We start from the raw sequence: 17,451 nt of genomic DNA on the forward strand, positions 1-17,451 counted from the left end.
CCAACAAAGCAAAAGGCTTTGCTAGTGCTCAAATTTTTAACACAATAGTATTAGCAGGATGGCATTTAACATTGACTAACTCAACAATCCACTTCCATGGTCTTATCTTATGAAATACTAGTATATACATACCTAAGTGTCAAATGGCCTATGTTCATAGATGTTCACTGAAGCACTATTTTAATATCAAAAATTGCATATAACCTAAACCTAAATGTTTACCAGTAGGAATCCATTAAATAACTTAGTGTCTATACACTGGAATATTATATAGCTGTTATAAAAATAATATAAGCTAATAAGAAATGGGAAGATTTCTATAATACATTAAGTTAAAAAAGTATAGCCAAGGCATGGTGCAGCATGCTTGAAATCTTGGTACTTGGAAGGCTGAGACAGGAGTACCATGAGTTTGAGACCAGTGAGGCCTACATAGAAAGTACTTATTTAGCATGCTGAGTCTGATCTCCAGCATCACAAAACAAATTTTAAAAGATGTAGAATACAAGGAATATGCCACGTGTTAATAAAGTAAAACTCCAATTACGTACATGTATTTATGTGTACATTTGTGGAATACACATCTATAACCCATGTAGTTCATGCATACAGTATGGAAAGATATCTGTCAAATTGTTCTCTTAGTTGTAAACCAGCTACTTCTGGGACACAGCATTAAGACAGTACTAAAAATAGGAATTTTTGCTATTCATTTTGATAGTGTCTGAATTTTGACAGTGGATATATATGGATATTATAGGCATTAGTTAAAATCTAATTTTAAAAATGAGGCTTGACCATCTTAGAGCTATTCCAGCTAGATTATACCAGGAGTGATGGCCTCTGCAGGCTCCTTTCACTGTGTCTGTTTCCTCAAAAATCATGTGGGTATGATCTGAGGGTCATAGTTTGAAGCCAGCCTAGGCAAGAAAGTCCATGAGATTCTTATCTTCAATTATCCACCAAAAAGCTGAAAGTGGAGTTGTGGTTCAAGTGGTAGAGTATGAGCCTTAAGTGAAAAAGCTAACTGACCATGCCAAGGCCCTGAGTGCAAACACCAACAAATCAAGCAGGCTCAGTATTCTTGTTGGAGAGTCAGGAACTAAAATGGGTGAGAACCTGTCCAAGGATGGCTGTGGTCCAGAGTGGAGTGTCTGAGGCCAGGCTGCTGCCACCTGAAGCCTGCTCACTCAGGGTGGCCACGAATGCAGATGGACACAGGCTCAACTTTCCCTTGTGCTACTCTATTGCCCAGTGAACAACTGTGCCTGCCCACCTCTCCTCATGAATTTCATGGTGCTGTGGAAAGCAGAGTTTCCCATACTGCTATGCCTGGCCTAATGGCTTCCTTTGTCACACAGGCTGGGAGGTAAGAGGTGGCGTGTCAGGTCTATCCCTATACCTGGGGGTGGAGAAAGCTCTGGATTCAACTCCTGCCCTAAGTTTAATCTTGTGTGTGTGGGATGAGATGGGGGGAAGTGGCCTGCTGGCTCCACAGTCCTAGAACATCTGGGACAGTATGGTGGAATGTGCACAAGCCAGATTGCTTGGGTGTAGATTCTCAACCCCACCACTTACCAGCTGACTCTAGGAAAGCAACTTTACTTTCTTTTTTTTTTTTTTTTTTGGGTCCGGTCGTGGGGCCTGAACTCTGGGCCTGGGTGCTGTCCCTCAGCTCTTCAGCTCAAGGCTAGGTGCTCTACTACTTGAGCCACAGCGCCACTTCCGGCTTTTTTCTTTTTGCTTATGTGGTGCTGAGGAATCGAACCCAGGGCCTCGAGCATGCAAGGCAAGCGCTCTACCACTGAGCCACCTTCCCAGCCCCAGCAACTTTACTTTCTGTACCTTGCTTTCCAATTTTTGATACAGGATTAACAGCACCAATCTCTTAAAGTTAATGCTGATAGAAGGATGCCTGGGTCACAGTCTGCACTAAGAGTGCTGCTTCAGCCACCTGCTTCATACACCTGGGTGGCTGCTTCTGCTTTTGAAGAGGGAGTCTCTAGTTGTCCAGCAATGGCTACAATTTCTGAGACCTGGAACACTGGTCTCATCCCCATCTATGTACTAAGTGGCAATCTATGGGCCTGCGTTTACACTGGTCCCTCTAATTTGGGATAGTCTTCTTGCCACTTCACTAATCCAACTTGTGTTTTCTACTCAACAAGTCAAAGTCCTGTCGAGATTCTGCCGCCTCTGGACTCCTTAGAACAAGTGGCATGAAAAGATCTCTGGCCGCTGGTGCTTGTAGTTCATGGGGAGAGCACATTTTGACATCTCTGCATGCAGGTGGGTTCAAAGAGTATTTGGAGACGAATAAGCCTGGCCCGTGGGGCTTCTTCTTCCTCCAACTGACCCCTCTTCCACCAACGTAGACCAAGAGCTCTATCTCTATCTGACTTCAAATGACTCCACTGTTCAGTGACCCCACTCTGTCTTCTGGGGAATACACAGAGCCAGTACAGAGCCAGTTGAATAGTCGCCTGGACATTGGCTGGAGAATAGAACACACCATTGTCAGGGGCCTGATTGGGTCTCTCACCAAGGCTTACCTTCTCTTGTCATAGCACCTGGCCTCAACAAGGTACAACAGACAAGACAGTATTGAGCCCACTTAGCATCAGAACAACAGGAAGTAAGGGATGAGCAACCAGAAATGTCAAAACTGGGAGAAGGCTAGAAGCCATTGGACAGGAACTTCCACCTGCCATGGCAGGCAGAGAGTTCCCTGTGAGGAATATTCAGTTAATATCTGGTCACCCTCCAGCCAGGGGGAACATACTTCTCTTTGGAGAAAGGGGGCCTGGTACTACTTGTAAAGAAGCATTATTTTTTTCTGTTTCAGATCCAGATATCACTTGTTAGAGAGGATGGAAACCTTTAACACTGTCCCTAAGCATCTAATTTTTTAGTCCAATCTGTTTCTCTTAACTTGAGTCACTGTGACATTGCCGAATTTTACACACAGTTATCTGGTTCTCTGTAAAGAAATACAGATGGTTTTTGTGGAAATAAACAGTCATTTATTTTAAACAATTGTAAAATAGTTTATGGAAACCAGTGGGGTAATGCATTCAAATAAATGCCAAAACTGGTTGATGGGGAGCCAGGGTGCTAAATCACACTGCTGAGGAATTCGGCTGTGGGGAGCAGGTAGTAAATTCAGACTGACAGAATTCCCCATGATGGCAAAGGTTTCTGACATCCAGTCCAGTACTCAAAAACCACTGCAGTTCAACCCCATTTTCCTTAACACAGCCTTGACAGCCACTGAAATTAGTGAATTTAGTCACAAGCACATAAGGACAAAAACAAAAAGGAGACTTCATTTGTCTGCAGCCTTCTCTGAGCTGTATAAAAGCAGTGACTCTGACCAGAGTCAGTGGAGAGCAACCTCAAGGCCAACTGGTTTCAATCACCTGGCTCTGCTATGATACACGGAGACCCCAGAGGCTTTCCTTCAGATGTGTTCATGTCTGAGGAGAACTGGGGCAACGCATTTCCTTTCTCTACTCTGTACTTCTAATGGCAATGGCCAGGCATTGGTGGCTCATACCTATAATCTTAACTAATCAGGGAGGCTGAGAACCATAGCTCAAAGCCAGCATGGGCAGGAAAGTCTGTGAGACTCTATCTCCAAGTATCTTCCAAAAGAGCAGGAAGAAAATCTGTGATTCAAGTGGTAGAGTGCTAGCCTTGAGCAAAAAAGCTTAGAACAGCATCCAGGCTCTGTCTTCAAGCCCCAGGACTGGCACAAATAAATACACAGATAAATACATAAATAAAATGACAATATCAACTGAGCAGATTCAGTGTGGCACTCAGTCAGGGCTCTAGGAACACTTGGTTTAAGTAGTTGTCTGGTTTAAGTAGTTGTCTGAAGGTCACTCTTCAGACATGTACAGTAGGCTACAGAACCTCTCCCCTTCCATGGAAGCACCACTGCTAATGAATGCCTTGTTTCTGACCTTCAAGGAACACAGAAGACCCTAAGCTCTTTTTAGCTTTATTTTTATTTTTTATTTTTTTGCTGGTACTTATAAGGTCTGCACAGGTACACCTCCCTACCTCTTGTCTAAGTTTCTGCTTTGTATCTGTTACCTAGGTAACTGGCAGACCTGGAAGCAGTCATCTTCCCCTCCTGCTAGGTCACATCTTGAAATACCTGTGGTCACATGCCTCCCATCTGACTTGAGGAGGGCCCCAGACCTTGAGGTCACATCCGGATCCAGTGTGGCCACACCTTTCCCCCACCTGGCCACATCTATTCCTGTCCCTGGCCTAGATAAGTCCTGGCCCAGGGGTGGGTCGCCCCTTTTCCTTTTCAGCCATGCCTCTTCACCATGCATGGTGGGGGCAGTAGTTCAGTAAATAAACTTCTTTTCCTGCCTGAATAGCGCATGGTATTCTCTTCATCGGCTACCTAATGAAACCTACCTATTTAATATACCTAGGGTTTGATTTCAGAGCCTTATATTTGCTAGGCAGGTGCTCTACCATTTGAGCCATACCTCTAACCCTTGTTTACTTTTTTCAGATTGGGTCTCATGTTTTTGCCTGGGTCAGCTTCAGGCCATGATCCTCTTACACACATAAGCTGTACCCAGTCCCTAGCTTCTAATTTTACAGGACAATCGAACTATTGACTTTTTAACTCTCCCTTCTCAAACCATGGGGTATCCAATTATGACACTGAATTCTTGCAAGGAGTTAACACAGTCATTTTTCAATCATTTGCAGCCCCCCAGGCCAGAAGGCCTCATTCTGGCTTCTAGAGACTCCAGCTATACACGGACTACTTCTTACTCAGCCTTCTTCTTTGTTGCTGACATTTAATCAGCTCCCAACTTCTGCAGATCCCACCCACTTACTAAGTCTCTTGTGAACTGCTTATCATCCAGTAATGGTCTCCCTACTGCCTCCTGGCCTGCAGCCATCCATTCTTCACCTAACCGTCAGAGCAGTTCTCTAGAGGTAAACTCTGAAGGTCATCTTTTGCATGCTTAAAGTCCTTCTACAATTTCCTATGACTAACTTAATGCAAACTCCTTACTCTACTCTCCAGGCCTTCTATCCATTCTCATTTCTTGTCTGTGTCCTTGAGGATCCACCAAATCAATCTCCTTACCATTTCCTACCTCCGTGTTACCCTGTGTGCTTCCCTTCACAAGACTGTGCTCTGTATCACCAGTCACAGCCTTCCTTTATGGGCATTCCCTCAGTCGAATCTCATCTTGCAGATTTGTGCCCTGCTGGTCTTAGTGTAACCCTCTGAAATCCTGCCCTATTCTCTCATGCCACATGTTGCCTATATTTCGTTGGGAATAAATTATACATTTGATTTCCCCAAAATTAACTATTTTTGCTTATTAAAAATGGAGGAAAAACCAGCCTGTAATTCTAGCTACTTGGGAAGTGGAGATTGGGAGGATTGCAGTTTGAGACCAGACTAGACAAAAAGTTCACAAGACCTCATCTCAATAGCTAGGCACAATGGCACATAATTATCATTCTAGTTATATAGGAGACTGAGATCAGGAGGGCCTCAGTTTTAGTCAGGCCTAGGCAAAATAAATAAATAAATAAATATTTCTTTAAATTCATTAGACCCCATTTCAACAGAAAAAAAAATGATGTGGTGGTATACACCCTTCATCCTAGCTATGGAGGGAAGTAACAATGGGGGATTGTGGTTCAGGGTGGCCCAGTTCCCCTCTCTCCCTCCCCACCCCACAAAAAAGAGAAACTCTGTCTCAAATATAACCAGAGCAAAAAGGGCTTGGATGCATAGCTTAAGCGGTGTAACACCTGCCTTGTGAATGAGAAGGGAAATAGTTTGGAGAATTCTATTTGCCGTGACTCTCTGGGACCCAATAAGCCTCATGAGTGTGACTCTGAGGCAGAAAACTTAGTCATCTTTTCAATGACAGAACTTCATATTTGCCTAATGAATGACTAATGAACTAATTGGGTGGATGATAGTGTCTCAGTTTTCCAGACCCTTTTATAAGTGTGAGCAACTTTCTGAGCCAAGTTTGATATTAGTATTTAAAGATACCTATGTTTAGCTGGAGGAAAAAAGCAGTAGATTCTGTAAGAAAAATTACAATATATTTGCCTCTGACATGGCATTTTAAAAGAGATTTCTTTTTTCTAAAGGTAATTTTGTCACTGGGATTTGTGTTCACCTGCTGTGGTCCAACCCTGTGTAGCACAAGCCTGTCTGCATGACTGTCCCTAGAGGCTGCTAAGCATCACCACTTCATGGTCCTTGGTGCTGGGTCCTACAGTACCTTAGTGCTTGTGGTCCTGGCTGCTGTCTGTATCCATACTGGTTCCATCCTTTACTGGCTCTACATGCTAGCAGGGCTACTTTTTGCTTACCAATCACATACCACCTAAGCACTTCCTATACTACCAGGACCATGTCCAACTCTTTCTAATAGATGCTGGGGCTGTCTCTTTAATACCTACCACTAGATAAATAGAACCTTAATGCCAAGGTTTCCAACTCTACCATTCTTTGGGGAATATACTTTCCTTGGGGAAAGTACTTCAATGCTCAAGGCATGGTTTCTTTATCACTAATTTAGGGGTTGGTGATAGTACCTAATGCAAGTGATTCCTGTATAGACTGAATGGAGTAATAACATATGGAAAGCACTCTCTGGAAAATAAGTGCTCAATAAAGAGCTACTACTTATTACTCTATTAATACAATATAGTATACTTTGTATGTTCAGCTTTTAAGCTGAATTATATCTTGCTTTATTTTAAGATGATTGTGATTTATTTTTATTTTTTTGCCAGTGATGGGGCTTGAACTCAGGGCTTGGGTACTGTCCCTGAACTGCTTTTGCTCAAGGCTAGCAATCTACCACTTGAGCACAGTGCCACTTCTAGACTTTTCTGTTTATGTAGTACTAAGGAATTGAACCCAGGGCATCATGCATGCTAGGCAAGCACTCTACCACTGAGCCACATTCCCAGCCCAAAGCTGATTATAATTTATAACGGAGATGTTAAAATACATTTCTTCTTGTGTTACACACAAAACACAAAGTTAAGAGCAAAGGAAAGATGGCAGAAGAGTCATGGCTGGCAGCCATTTTCCTTCCTGGGAATTTTATTTCTGGTTAGATCTATTATCTGAGAGCTGGCTGCCCTGCTGGCTTTCCATTTGCCTTGCTAATAACAGTAAATCCAGCAGCTTCCACTGCAGCTCCTGTCTCCTTCAGCTGACTCTCAGGCCAGTCGGCACCTCCTTTGGGCTAATGTCACATGTTCCCTCGGAAGTCCTGCTGAAAATTTATGACCAAAGTTTCTTCTGCTTTTAATCCTTCTGCATATCCTGCCCCAGATTGAAGGTGCACAGGAGGAATGCCAGGTCAGGCCTACACGTGCACTCTGTGTTCTTACTGATGCTCTGCTGCTAGGAAAAGGGGCCTCAGGCCCCTGGAAAAGCTCACATGAGCAGCTGGACAGATACATATGTCCTGGCTGTACCTAATGCAGTCTAAATTTGAGCTGGGTTCCAATAAGTGAAGGCAGTCATATTCATAAAAGTGTTATAGCTGGAGGTCTGCCTATAATCCTAGCTACTCAGGCAGCTGAGCTCTGAGGATCATAGTTCAAAGTCAGCCAGGTAGAAAAGTCCTCATAAGACTCTATTTCCAATTAACCACTCAGAAACAGGAAGTGACTCTGTGGCTCAAAGTGGTAGAGTGCTATCCTTGAACAAAAAGAGCTCAGGGACAGTGCCCAAGCCCTGAGTTCAAGGCCCACAACTGACTAAACAAACTAATTAAATAAATTATACTACAAAGTTATGTGTGACTGGGTCTGATGGACAGGAGTCCTCTTCTAAAATCAGATGAGCTCTGCCATGAAGAAGAGACTTTTTCCCCTCATAAATAAAGAAGAGGAAGTTCAAACTGGCTAAGAAACTCACCAGAAAGTTAGCAAAGTAACAGGGGCCAGAGAGGAGACAGCCAGGCTTTTCTAGAACCCAGGTCTGACCTGCCCACTATTGAGAAGCAACTAGCAGGGACCCTATTTTACTGAAGAAACGATTAAAGCAAAAAGCTCAGAGGAGGGCAGCAGTAAGGCTAGCTTTGTGTCAACAGAAGCATGCTCTCCTGACCCACAGCAGCTACCCGTGACACAAGCTCTCAAGGGCTACAAAGGACAAAGCACTGATTCAGACTCTAAAGAGACAAGGGGTTGCACTCCTTGAATCTCTTCAGTTCAGGAGAGAGAACCTGGCCTAAGTGCTGAGGCATGGCCTCTGGTCAAAGGTGGCAGCAGTACACGGCTACCATCCAGCCCATGAAGACTGTGTGCTCTTGGCATAGGAAGGCCTTATTGTGGAGTTCCAGTCTAAGGTCACTCAAGCTCACATCCTAGCTCAATGCCTACACTCTAGCTCAACCACGTTTCTATGACCCCTCTACCTTACCACAGAGGTTAGAGGATACACCTAACCAGATTAATAGATCCAGTAAACCAAGTGTTGTCACAATTTAAAAGGAAAAAAGAATGTCCAAATGTACATGTGACAGCTGTTTGGGACTCTAATATTAGGAAAAGCAGCTGTTTTTATTTCTACTAGAGATATTAGTCATTCTTAGACTAGGACAGAGTATTCAGCTAGCAGCTTGTGCTTTGACCTACAGAAAATCCAGGTCACTGAGACAAAATGTTGGCAAAAATCACATTATGGTTACACTCACATAATGTTTTGGTCTCAAAATATTTGGAAATGTTTATAATGGAAGCAACTATTTAATAATGCTGGTCTCATAGAAATCTGATGTCTAGGGGCTGGGGGTTTAGCCCAGCGGAAGGGCGCTCGCCCAGAGCGCTCAAGGCCCTGGGTTTGGTCCTCAGCCCTGGAAAAAAAAAAGAAATCTGATGTCTAACTAATGAAATGGATGGTAACTTCCATTCCATTTGGAAGTTTCCAAATAAAGTTCACATAAGAAGTGTAAGAGAAAATTGTCTAAGTTTAAAAACAAGTTTTCTGCCAGGCACCAGTGGCTCATGCCTATAATCCTAGCTACTCAAGAGGCTGAGTTCTGAGGATTACGGTTCAAAGCCAGCCTAGGCAGGAAAAGTCTGTGAGACTCTTATCTCCAATTAACCACCAGAAAACAAGAAGTGGTGCTGTGGCTCAAAGGGTACAATGCTTGCCATGAGGTGAAGAGTTCAGGGACAGTGGCCAGGTCCACAGTTCAAGCCCCATGACCAACCAAAAAAAAGGTTTTGTTTTTACAGATTAAAAAAAATGTTTTCATCAAAGTAACATATATAGCTTTAAAAGTAAATAATATTCCAAGTCCTATGATGAAAACAGTAATTCTGAGTTAGTTTGAGCTTCTTTGGCTGTTTCTTCCAGTATTCTTTATTAGCAACCCTATTCAATGAATTAAGAAATTATTATTTAAATCAGTATATTTATTAACTTCCAATACAGAAGATGAGGATTAGGGTTCTGAGCAACCCTACCTTGTTCCCACCCTTTCCACACCCTCCTTTTGGAAAGCAAGTTTTTGGTACTTTCTTCTGTAACAGTGTGGGCTTTAACTTCTTCCTGCTCCAGCTGAGTTGATTCTCACTGCCTTGAATGTCGTTTTTGGTGTACTCCTCTGTTTCTCTGAGGATTCCTGAAAGGCTGTATGATTATGGGAACATGGTTGGCAACACTGATTTCAACTGATGGGCATTGCCTTTCAGCTTTAAAATACTTAAATGTTCATTCGCTAATTCACTTCTCTAAGTCTGATCTGTAATAAAGTATAACAAGTCATTTCTAAACACATGGCAATGCCTGGGCTGGCACCAAGTAAAGAGGTTATAGGCTATAGGCTATGGTCTGGCTTTCATTACTTTTTTTCCCCCCAAGTCCTGGAGCTTGAACTCAGGGCTTGGGCACTGTTCTTGAGCTTCTTTTGCTCAAGGCTAGCACTCTAACACTTGAGCCACAGCACCACTTCAAGCTTTTCCTGTTTATGTGGAACTGAGTTTGCTGTTTATATAGTACTGAGGAACTGAACCCAGGTCTTCATACATGCTAGGCAAGCATTCTACCACTAAGCCACATTTTCAGGCCCTTTCATTGCTTTTTAGTCAATTTTATACAGTGTATCAGCCTGGGCCAGAAATGTGGTTTAGTGGTATAGTGCTTACCTAGAAGGCATGAAGCCCTGTGTTCGATTCCTCATTACATAAACAGAAAAGGCCTGGAGTGGTGCTGTGGCTCAAGTGGTAGGGTCAATGTCCAGGCCTGAGTTCTAGCCCCAGGACTGGCAAAAAAAAAAAAAAAAAAAAAAAAAAAGCTCAACCTGTCCCTGTCCCTGTCCACGTGTCCCTGTGGATGGTGACCACAATAAGAGATGCCTGGGCCGGGCGCTGGTGGCTCACGCCTGTAATCCTAGCTACTCAGGAGGCTGAGATCTGAGGATCGCGGTTCAAAGCCAGCCAGGGCAGGAGAGACCGTGAGACTCCTATCTCCAATAAACCACCAGAAAACCGGAAGTGGCGCTGTAGCTCAAGTGGTAGAGCGCTCGCCTTGAGCTGAAGAGCTGAGGGACAGCGCCCAGGCCCAGAGTTCAAGCCCCACGACCGACAAAAAAAAAAAAAAAAAAAAAAAGAGATGCCTGGATCCAAGAGCAAACATTGAAGAAGTCCTGATCTAGAGGGAAGAGCCTCCCTTCAGTGGGAACTCTCAAACCTGGGGATGTAGGAGGAGGTCGTTTCTGTTGGAAAATGATGAACTTACAAAATCTGCTAGCCAAAATCCCTGCTGACTGTGTCACTGGTTTCGTCTTTACCCCTGCTTCTCCCATGAGAATGTGAACTCTCTAACAGGCAACTGCCACTCTTGTCCCCTGCCCTAAACACAATATCTAAGTTTTCTTTCCAATTTACCTTCTAAAATTGTATGTGGGTGATCTGTGTGCCCCTCAAGGGCATTTTCTGACTCAAATCACACTTTATTTTAATTCACATTGTACTGCTATTAAATAGTGTGGGGATTAAAAAAAAAAGTAGGCTGCAGATTTGCTGTGACTTGATGTTTCTATGATTGCATGGTGACTGTCACCAGGAAGACTGAGAGCTCCCACAGGCCACCTCTTTCTTATCTTCTGCAGCACTTGGGCTTTAATCACATCTTACAGACTTTGTATGACAAACTAGTTTAGTGACCCAGGTCAACCACACAGCTCACTGACTACCACATGCCAGTGGCTAGGGAGTCATGGGTATGGATATCCCTCCTCCTGACCTACCTCTTTGTGCTAGTCTAATGACATTGGCCTGATTTTAAGTCATTTCTGTCTTTGGACATTGTAGTCACTGTAAGGCAGGAAAACAAACACCTTCAGTAAATATTCTTTTTCTTAATGTAATTTATTAGAGATATGTAGCAGAAAGTAGAACTGTTTGTAACTGATTCAAAAGGAAAAGCCCTTTATACAAAGTTAGTATTGCAGTTGTCCTCTAGCCAAGTGCCGGTCGGTGGCTCACACCTGTAATCCTAGCTACTCAGGAGGCTGAGATCTGAAGGATTGTGGTTCAAAGTCTGTAAGAGTCTTAGTTCCATTTAATCACCAAAAAGCCAGAAATGGGGCTGTGGCTCAAGCAGCAGAGTACTAAGCCTTGAGCAAAAAATCTCAGGGACAATGCCCAGGCCCTGAGTTCAAGCTCCAGAACTAACACAAACAAATAAACAAACCAGAAAGCTGTCCTCTAAATTGCTGATGGGGGAAATGGCTCTAATGTTGCCTTTGTGAGCAGTAGGGCAGTAGTGGGGTTCCTGGCTAGTCTTGGAGAAGTCTGATGGAGTGGCTATGTCTTCTAAAGCAGTGGTTTTCTTTTGTGGAAAGTAGCTAAAGTCAGTCTTGGTAGGGGAAAGGTCTTTACAGCTACCAATAGGGTAATTATGGGAAAGGCCTGTCTGCAGGAAGGGTCTTCTGCTTCTGCAGGGGAAGATCAAAACTTTCATGAATTCTGCAGAGATGTAAGTGGTAGACACAGCCCTTCAAGCCTGTGTGTATAAGTCTATAATCATTCCCTCCAAAATCATATTGATGGTACAATTCATTTCCTCCTTTAAATGTTTGCTGTGAAGAAACAACAGGCTCTGGGAGGTGCTATTAATACAAAAGCTTGCAAAAATCACTTGTAAACAAGTTTGTTACAGGCAATTATAGACTGTTCACTTTATCTCCAGAAGCTGGGGCATAGGAAATTAAATTTGCTGATATGAGCTGTATGAAGGAGCCTGGGATCATTATTCCATCCCTGTGTGTACAGTAAGGGTTTCCTTGATAGTAAAAATCATGACAACGCCGGGCGCTGGTGGCTCACGCCTGTAATCCTAGCTACTCAGGAGGCTGAGATCTGAGGATCGCGGTTCAAAGCCAGCCCGGGCAGGAAAGACCGCGAGACTCCTATCTCCAATAAACCACCAGAAAACCGGAAGTGGCGCTGTAGCTCAAGTGGTAGAGCGCTCGCCTTGAGCTGAAGAGCTGAGGGACAGCGCCCAGGCCCAGAGTTCAAGCCCCACGACCGACAAAAAAAAAAAAAAAAAAAAAAAAAATCATGACAACTAAATCTAGATCTAGTTTTTCTCCTTGTTCTTATAGTAGACTCAATTTCAAACACAACTGAAAGCTCATTCTCTCACAAGGTAGAAGTTTTCCATACACTGAATATGCTGGAAACCAAAAAACAGCCGGTGAAGGCCAAGTCACATGGTTAGGAAGGGAAATAAACCAAATCCTACAGGTTTTTATGACATGTCTGGCATGGTAGTGGCATCAGAAATGACAGCAGCTGACATCCACTGAGCACTTACTATAGATCAAGAGTTTTATATGGGAAAAGGTAACGGAGGTGCAAAGGGTAGGTGACCTGCCAAACCCTCCAGATATTATAAAAGGTCCAGCTGAGAGCTGGGATGTAGCTCAGTGGCAAAGGGCTTGCCTAGCAAGTGCAATGTACTGTGTTCAATCCCTAGTACCAAAAAAATAAAAGAAAAAAATATATAGTTAAGAAAAAAATTAAAAAGGTTCAGCTGGGCTGATGGCTGTGCTGATTTGGTTCCAAAGATTATTCCTTCTTCAGTGAGTCAAGTTGCACCTCTACATGCTTGATTTTTCTAGGGAGAAAAATATTCCCACTTCTGCTGAGCTATGGGTCTATAACCTTAGCCAACTGGGGGAAGCACTGCACAGTGGTAAGTAGGCCAACCAAGGGACATCTGGCTTTGCATCCCAGGCCCCAGGTTTACTACTGTGTGCCCACGATAAGTTCTGCAGCCTCTCTGAGCTTTAATTTTCTGCTTTACAAAACAAAAATAACAACCAATTTGAACAGTTGTTTTAAGGAGTACAATGCAATTAACACAAGTCATCAGAAAATATTGTGACCTAAAAAGTGTTATTTAATGTACTAGGTAATAAAAAATAGTCTACCCCCCAAAAAAGTTAGTGGTGCCTATGGCAAAGGATATTTACTTGTATTTCAGAAATTTTAGCAGTCTAAATTACATATCTTTACTTTCTGTGAGTTCTTTCCTATTCTATTGTGAGCTTTTTATACCATAGAAGAATCCAGAGAACTCTATACAATGTGAATCATTGACTACAATTGATATTTTACTGTATTTGCTTTATTACATATTTATCCATCAATCCATATTTAAACTCAGGGCTTCAAGATTATGAGGCAAGTCTTAACTGCCTGAGCCATGCTTTTAGTCCTTGTTTGTTCTGGTTATTTTTGACATACGGTCTTCCTTTATGTCTGGGTGGGCCTGGACTGCAATCCAGCCATAGCTAGGATAGCAGGTGCGAAGTCACTGTGCCCTGTTTTTTCTGTTGAGGTGGGGTCTTGCAAACATTTTTGTCCAGACTGTCTTGGACCCATGATCCTGCCAATCTCAGCTTCCCAAGTAGCTGGGATGAAAGGCATGTACCACTCTATCTACTGGTTGAGATGAAGTTCTGAGAATTGCATGGTGGTCGGTATAAGGAGACTTCATAGTACAAGGTGGGAAGGTGACACTTTATGAGACTGAGGTAGGCACTGGGACCAGGTCATACTTGTAAACTGCTAGATTTCACTTTATTTTGATGACATGGGGGGCCACTGAAAGGACAATAGATAACTGCCTTCTAGATACTTGTCATGTGTCACAGATCATGGCAGAGACAGTGCTGTCCAGCACATGAGAGAGCCTGAACTCAGGGCAGAAGAGAATGGAAAGTGCTCTGTCTGCAAAGGCCTGGGTGGATACAATTGGTCAAAGTCTGATTTCTTTACTGGAGCTAAATGTGCTCTGGAAGACATGGAATATCTCAGAGCTGCAGCCAGATCTCCTAGAGTGGTTCTCAAAAGAAGATTGTGGCAAACTGTAGGCTTAGAAAACATGTGTTGTTTTGTTAAAATTAATATATAAATTTTAAATTAATACATAAACATTTTATAAGTATATGCAGTAAAAAATGTGTAGTTTCTTCTGACTTTCTTCAGTACAAATCTTGTTTTTTAAATTCAGCTCATACACACGTATATATAGGCCTTAAGTTTCATATTAACAAAGTCCCTGGTTTTTGTGGTGTTATGAGGTTTTTGTTTTGAGGTTTTAAGTCAGTGCTTGCTAAGCAAGCACTTGAGCCACACCCCCAACCCTTTTTTGCTTTACTTATTTCTTAGGTAAGGTCTCAGAGGGAGTTCTTAGGCCACAGTCCTTTTACTTCAGAGCTGGAATTACGGATGCCTGTCCCGTCATGACCAGCTTATTTGGAGTGAGTCTTGCTAACTTTTTGCTAAGACTGGACTCAAACTGATCCTTCTAGTCTCTACCTCCCAAGTGGCTAGTATTAAAAGTATACACCACCACACCCAGCCTATTTTTATTTTAATCTCAACATCTTTCAGAACACCTGTCAATTACAACTCATCAGAAATATACATGTATGAGGGATTTTTTGATAGTGATACCACACAATGTATATGATTCTACATTTATTTTTTTCATTCAGTAATGTCATAAGCATTATTCTGTGTTAGAATAACCATGCATTCTTATTTCTCAAGTTAAATTTATTTAACTTAGCTCTGTATTGAAAGACATGTTACCAAACAATCTCATATGAATATTCATTGTATGCTTGTACTAGATTTTAAGTATGGGATTGCTTGTCAGAAGTTTGGTTACTAAAAATCTTGAGACTAATTAATTGCCCTTCAAGAAGTTTCTACCCATTCTTTGTCACTCCCAGAGTATAGGATAGCACCATCCTCCCCACCCAGGCACCAACATGGATGCTATCCATCGTTAATTTTGGCTAAATAGATGTTTAATTTTAACTTGTCTGTCAGGATCTTTAGTAAGTATTTTTCAGTGCCTTTGTTAGCCATTTATCTTCCTAAAAGATAAGTCTAACATTTCTCTTTCAATGGGAAGAAATTAAATGAAAGTCTAATTTCAGAAAATCATTTTAGATATGTATTTTGTAGTTTAAAATACAAATTTCCCACCTTGCCTCCATTTTTCTTGCCCAGTCAAGCATCACACACACACACACACACACACACACACACACACACACACACACACACACACACACACACACACACACACACACACACACACACACACACACACACACACACACACACACACACACAGAAGGGGAGAAGAGAGAAGGGGTGGGAGCTTATGTGCAAGCTAGATAACTTCACTTGTTTATCTGCACTTGTTTATCTGTTTACCTGCTGACCTTTTATTACCCACAAAGCTTTTGTTTATATATTCAGAAAAATCTGTCTGGGAGTTCACTAGCATCCAGTTCACTTTGAAAACTGATGTAAGTTCCTTGGTTTTTGTCATTAAAGCTAGCTTATAAAACAGGTTTTAGGGAACTTTTAAAAAAAATGTTAATCTGGAACATGCATATAACACGATCTGGCAATCAGCAAATATAGATAAAAAGTCATCACCCTGAACAGGTTTATTTGGGGGAGGCATATCTAAGGACACTGCTGGCAGCATTATGAACAGTGCTGGCACCAAGGGCAACTGTGGGGGGTTAATGGGGACCCTGCATCATTCCTTGCCATGTGCCTGGTGAGTAAACTCCTAGAAGTTTCTGGGAATGGTGGCAAGCGGGGAAAGGCTGCAACCAACAATCAGTGTCACAAAGTGGGGATGACTGATCTGCTGAAGAGCCCGTTGAGACAGATGTTTAATTAGCTGAAGTCAGAGTGGATAAATGGGGAGAGGATGCCTATGCAGAGGTGCCTTCTAACCTCATCTCTCATTTAACTGGAAGGTTTGGGTTTGTTTGCATTTGTTTTGTTTTGATTTTGTCCTTATAATTTTCTTTTTTTTAGATTTTTACTTCTTACCTACCTACCACCAAGGTATCAACTCTTACTTGATTACATTTACTGAAAACCTACTGAATTCCAGATATTGTTTGCATTTAACCTTTACATAAGACCTTGTAAGATAAGATTTATCTCTTTTATTATTATGATTGAGAAAACTGGGGCAATTTGTATATATAGAAGGAGGAGATTAATATATAAAATTTGATGTTTAAAGTCGTGGAGTTTTCCCTGTATAACAATTTATTTAAAATAAAAGGCTAGCCAGACACTGATGGTTCACAACTATAATCCTAGCTACTAAGGAAGCTGATATCTGATGATTGTGGTTTGGAGCCTGTCCGGGAAGACAAATCTAAGAGACTTATCTCCAATTAAACAACAAACAAAAAGTCAAAGTTGAACTGTGGTTCAAGTGGTAAAGTGTCAGCTTTGAGCTAAAAAGCTAGTAAGAGTAAGGTACTGAGTTCAAGCTCCAGTACAAAAAATAATAATAAAGAAAAAAAATTTAGGGCTGGGAAGGTGGCTCAGTGGTAGAGCGCTTGCCTTGCATGCATGAGGCCCTGGGTTCGATTCCCCAGCACCACATAAGCAAAAAGAAAAAAAGCCGGAAGTGGCACTGTGGCTCAAGTGGTAGAGCGCTAGCCTTGAGCTGAATTGCTGAGGGACAGCGCCCAGGCCCACAGTTCAGGCCATGACCGGACCCAAAAAAATAAAATAAAATAAAAAATAAGAAAAAAAGAAAAAAATTTTAAAGTGAAAGATAGTTGAGAGAACTTTCTGGAGGAGGATAATAGTGTGTATACTGGCAGACCATGTAAATATTAATAAGAGCTGAGATTATGTAGGGGGATGCATTTGTTAGAACTGCCAAATAAAATTTGTAAGATTTAAGCATATCATCATATATAGATCGTACATAAAAGTTTAAAAAAAAACAGAACCTTAAATAGATACCAAACTCTAGTTAATGATTTTCTTGTAAAAGTGTTTAGGACAAATGTGTTAAGTTCTATTTTTGGTTTTGTTTTGCTCTGAAATTTGTAT

General features: G+C 42.1%; 1 protein-coding gene across 8 annotated transcripts in view; it reads right to left on the reverse strand.

Moving 5' to 3' along the window:
- Positions 1–17,451, reverse strand: part of Mapkap1 (MAPK associated protein 1) — a 242,154-nt gene that overhangs the window by 68,069 nt on the left and 156,634 nt on the right. Inside the window, exon 9 of one of the 8 annotated variants that reach the window (XM_070013682.1) lies at positions 9,496–9,673. The exons of the other annotated variants lie outside the window; for them this stretch is intronic. Within the exon in view, the coding sequence (XP_069869783.1) occupies positions 9,582–9,673 (92 nt within the window). The 3' untranslated portion in view covers positions 9,496–9,581. Of the gene's footprint in view, positions 1–9,495; positions 9,674–17,451 lie in introns of those variants that run through there. 8 annotated transcript variants of the gene reach the window in all.

This window comes from Dipodomys merriami, unplaced genomic scaffold (assembly GCF_024711535.1).
Source record: "Dipodomys merriami isolate MVZ:Mamm:240054 unplaced genomic scaffold, mDipMer1.0.p SCAF_11, whole genome shotgun sequence".
Taxonomy (NCBI): Eukaryota; Metazoa; Chordata; class Mammalia; order Rodentia; family Heteromyidae; genus Dipodomys; species Dipodomys merriami.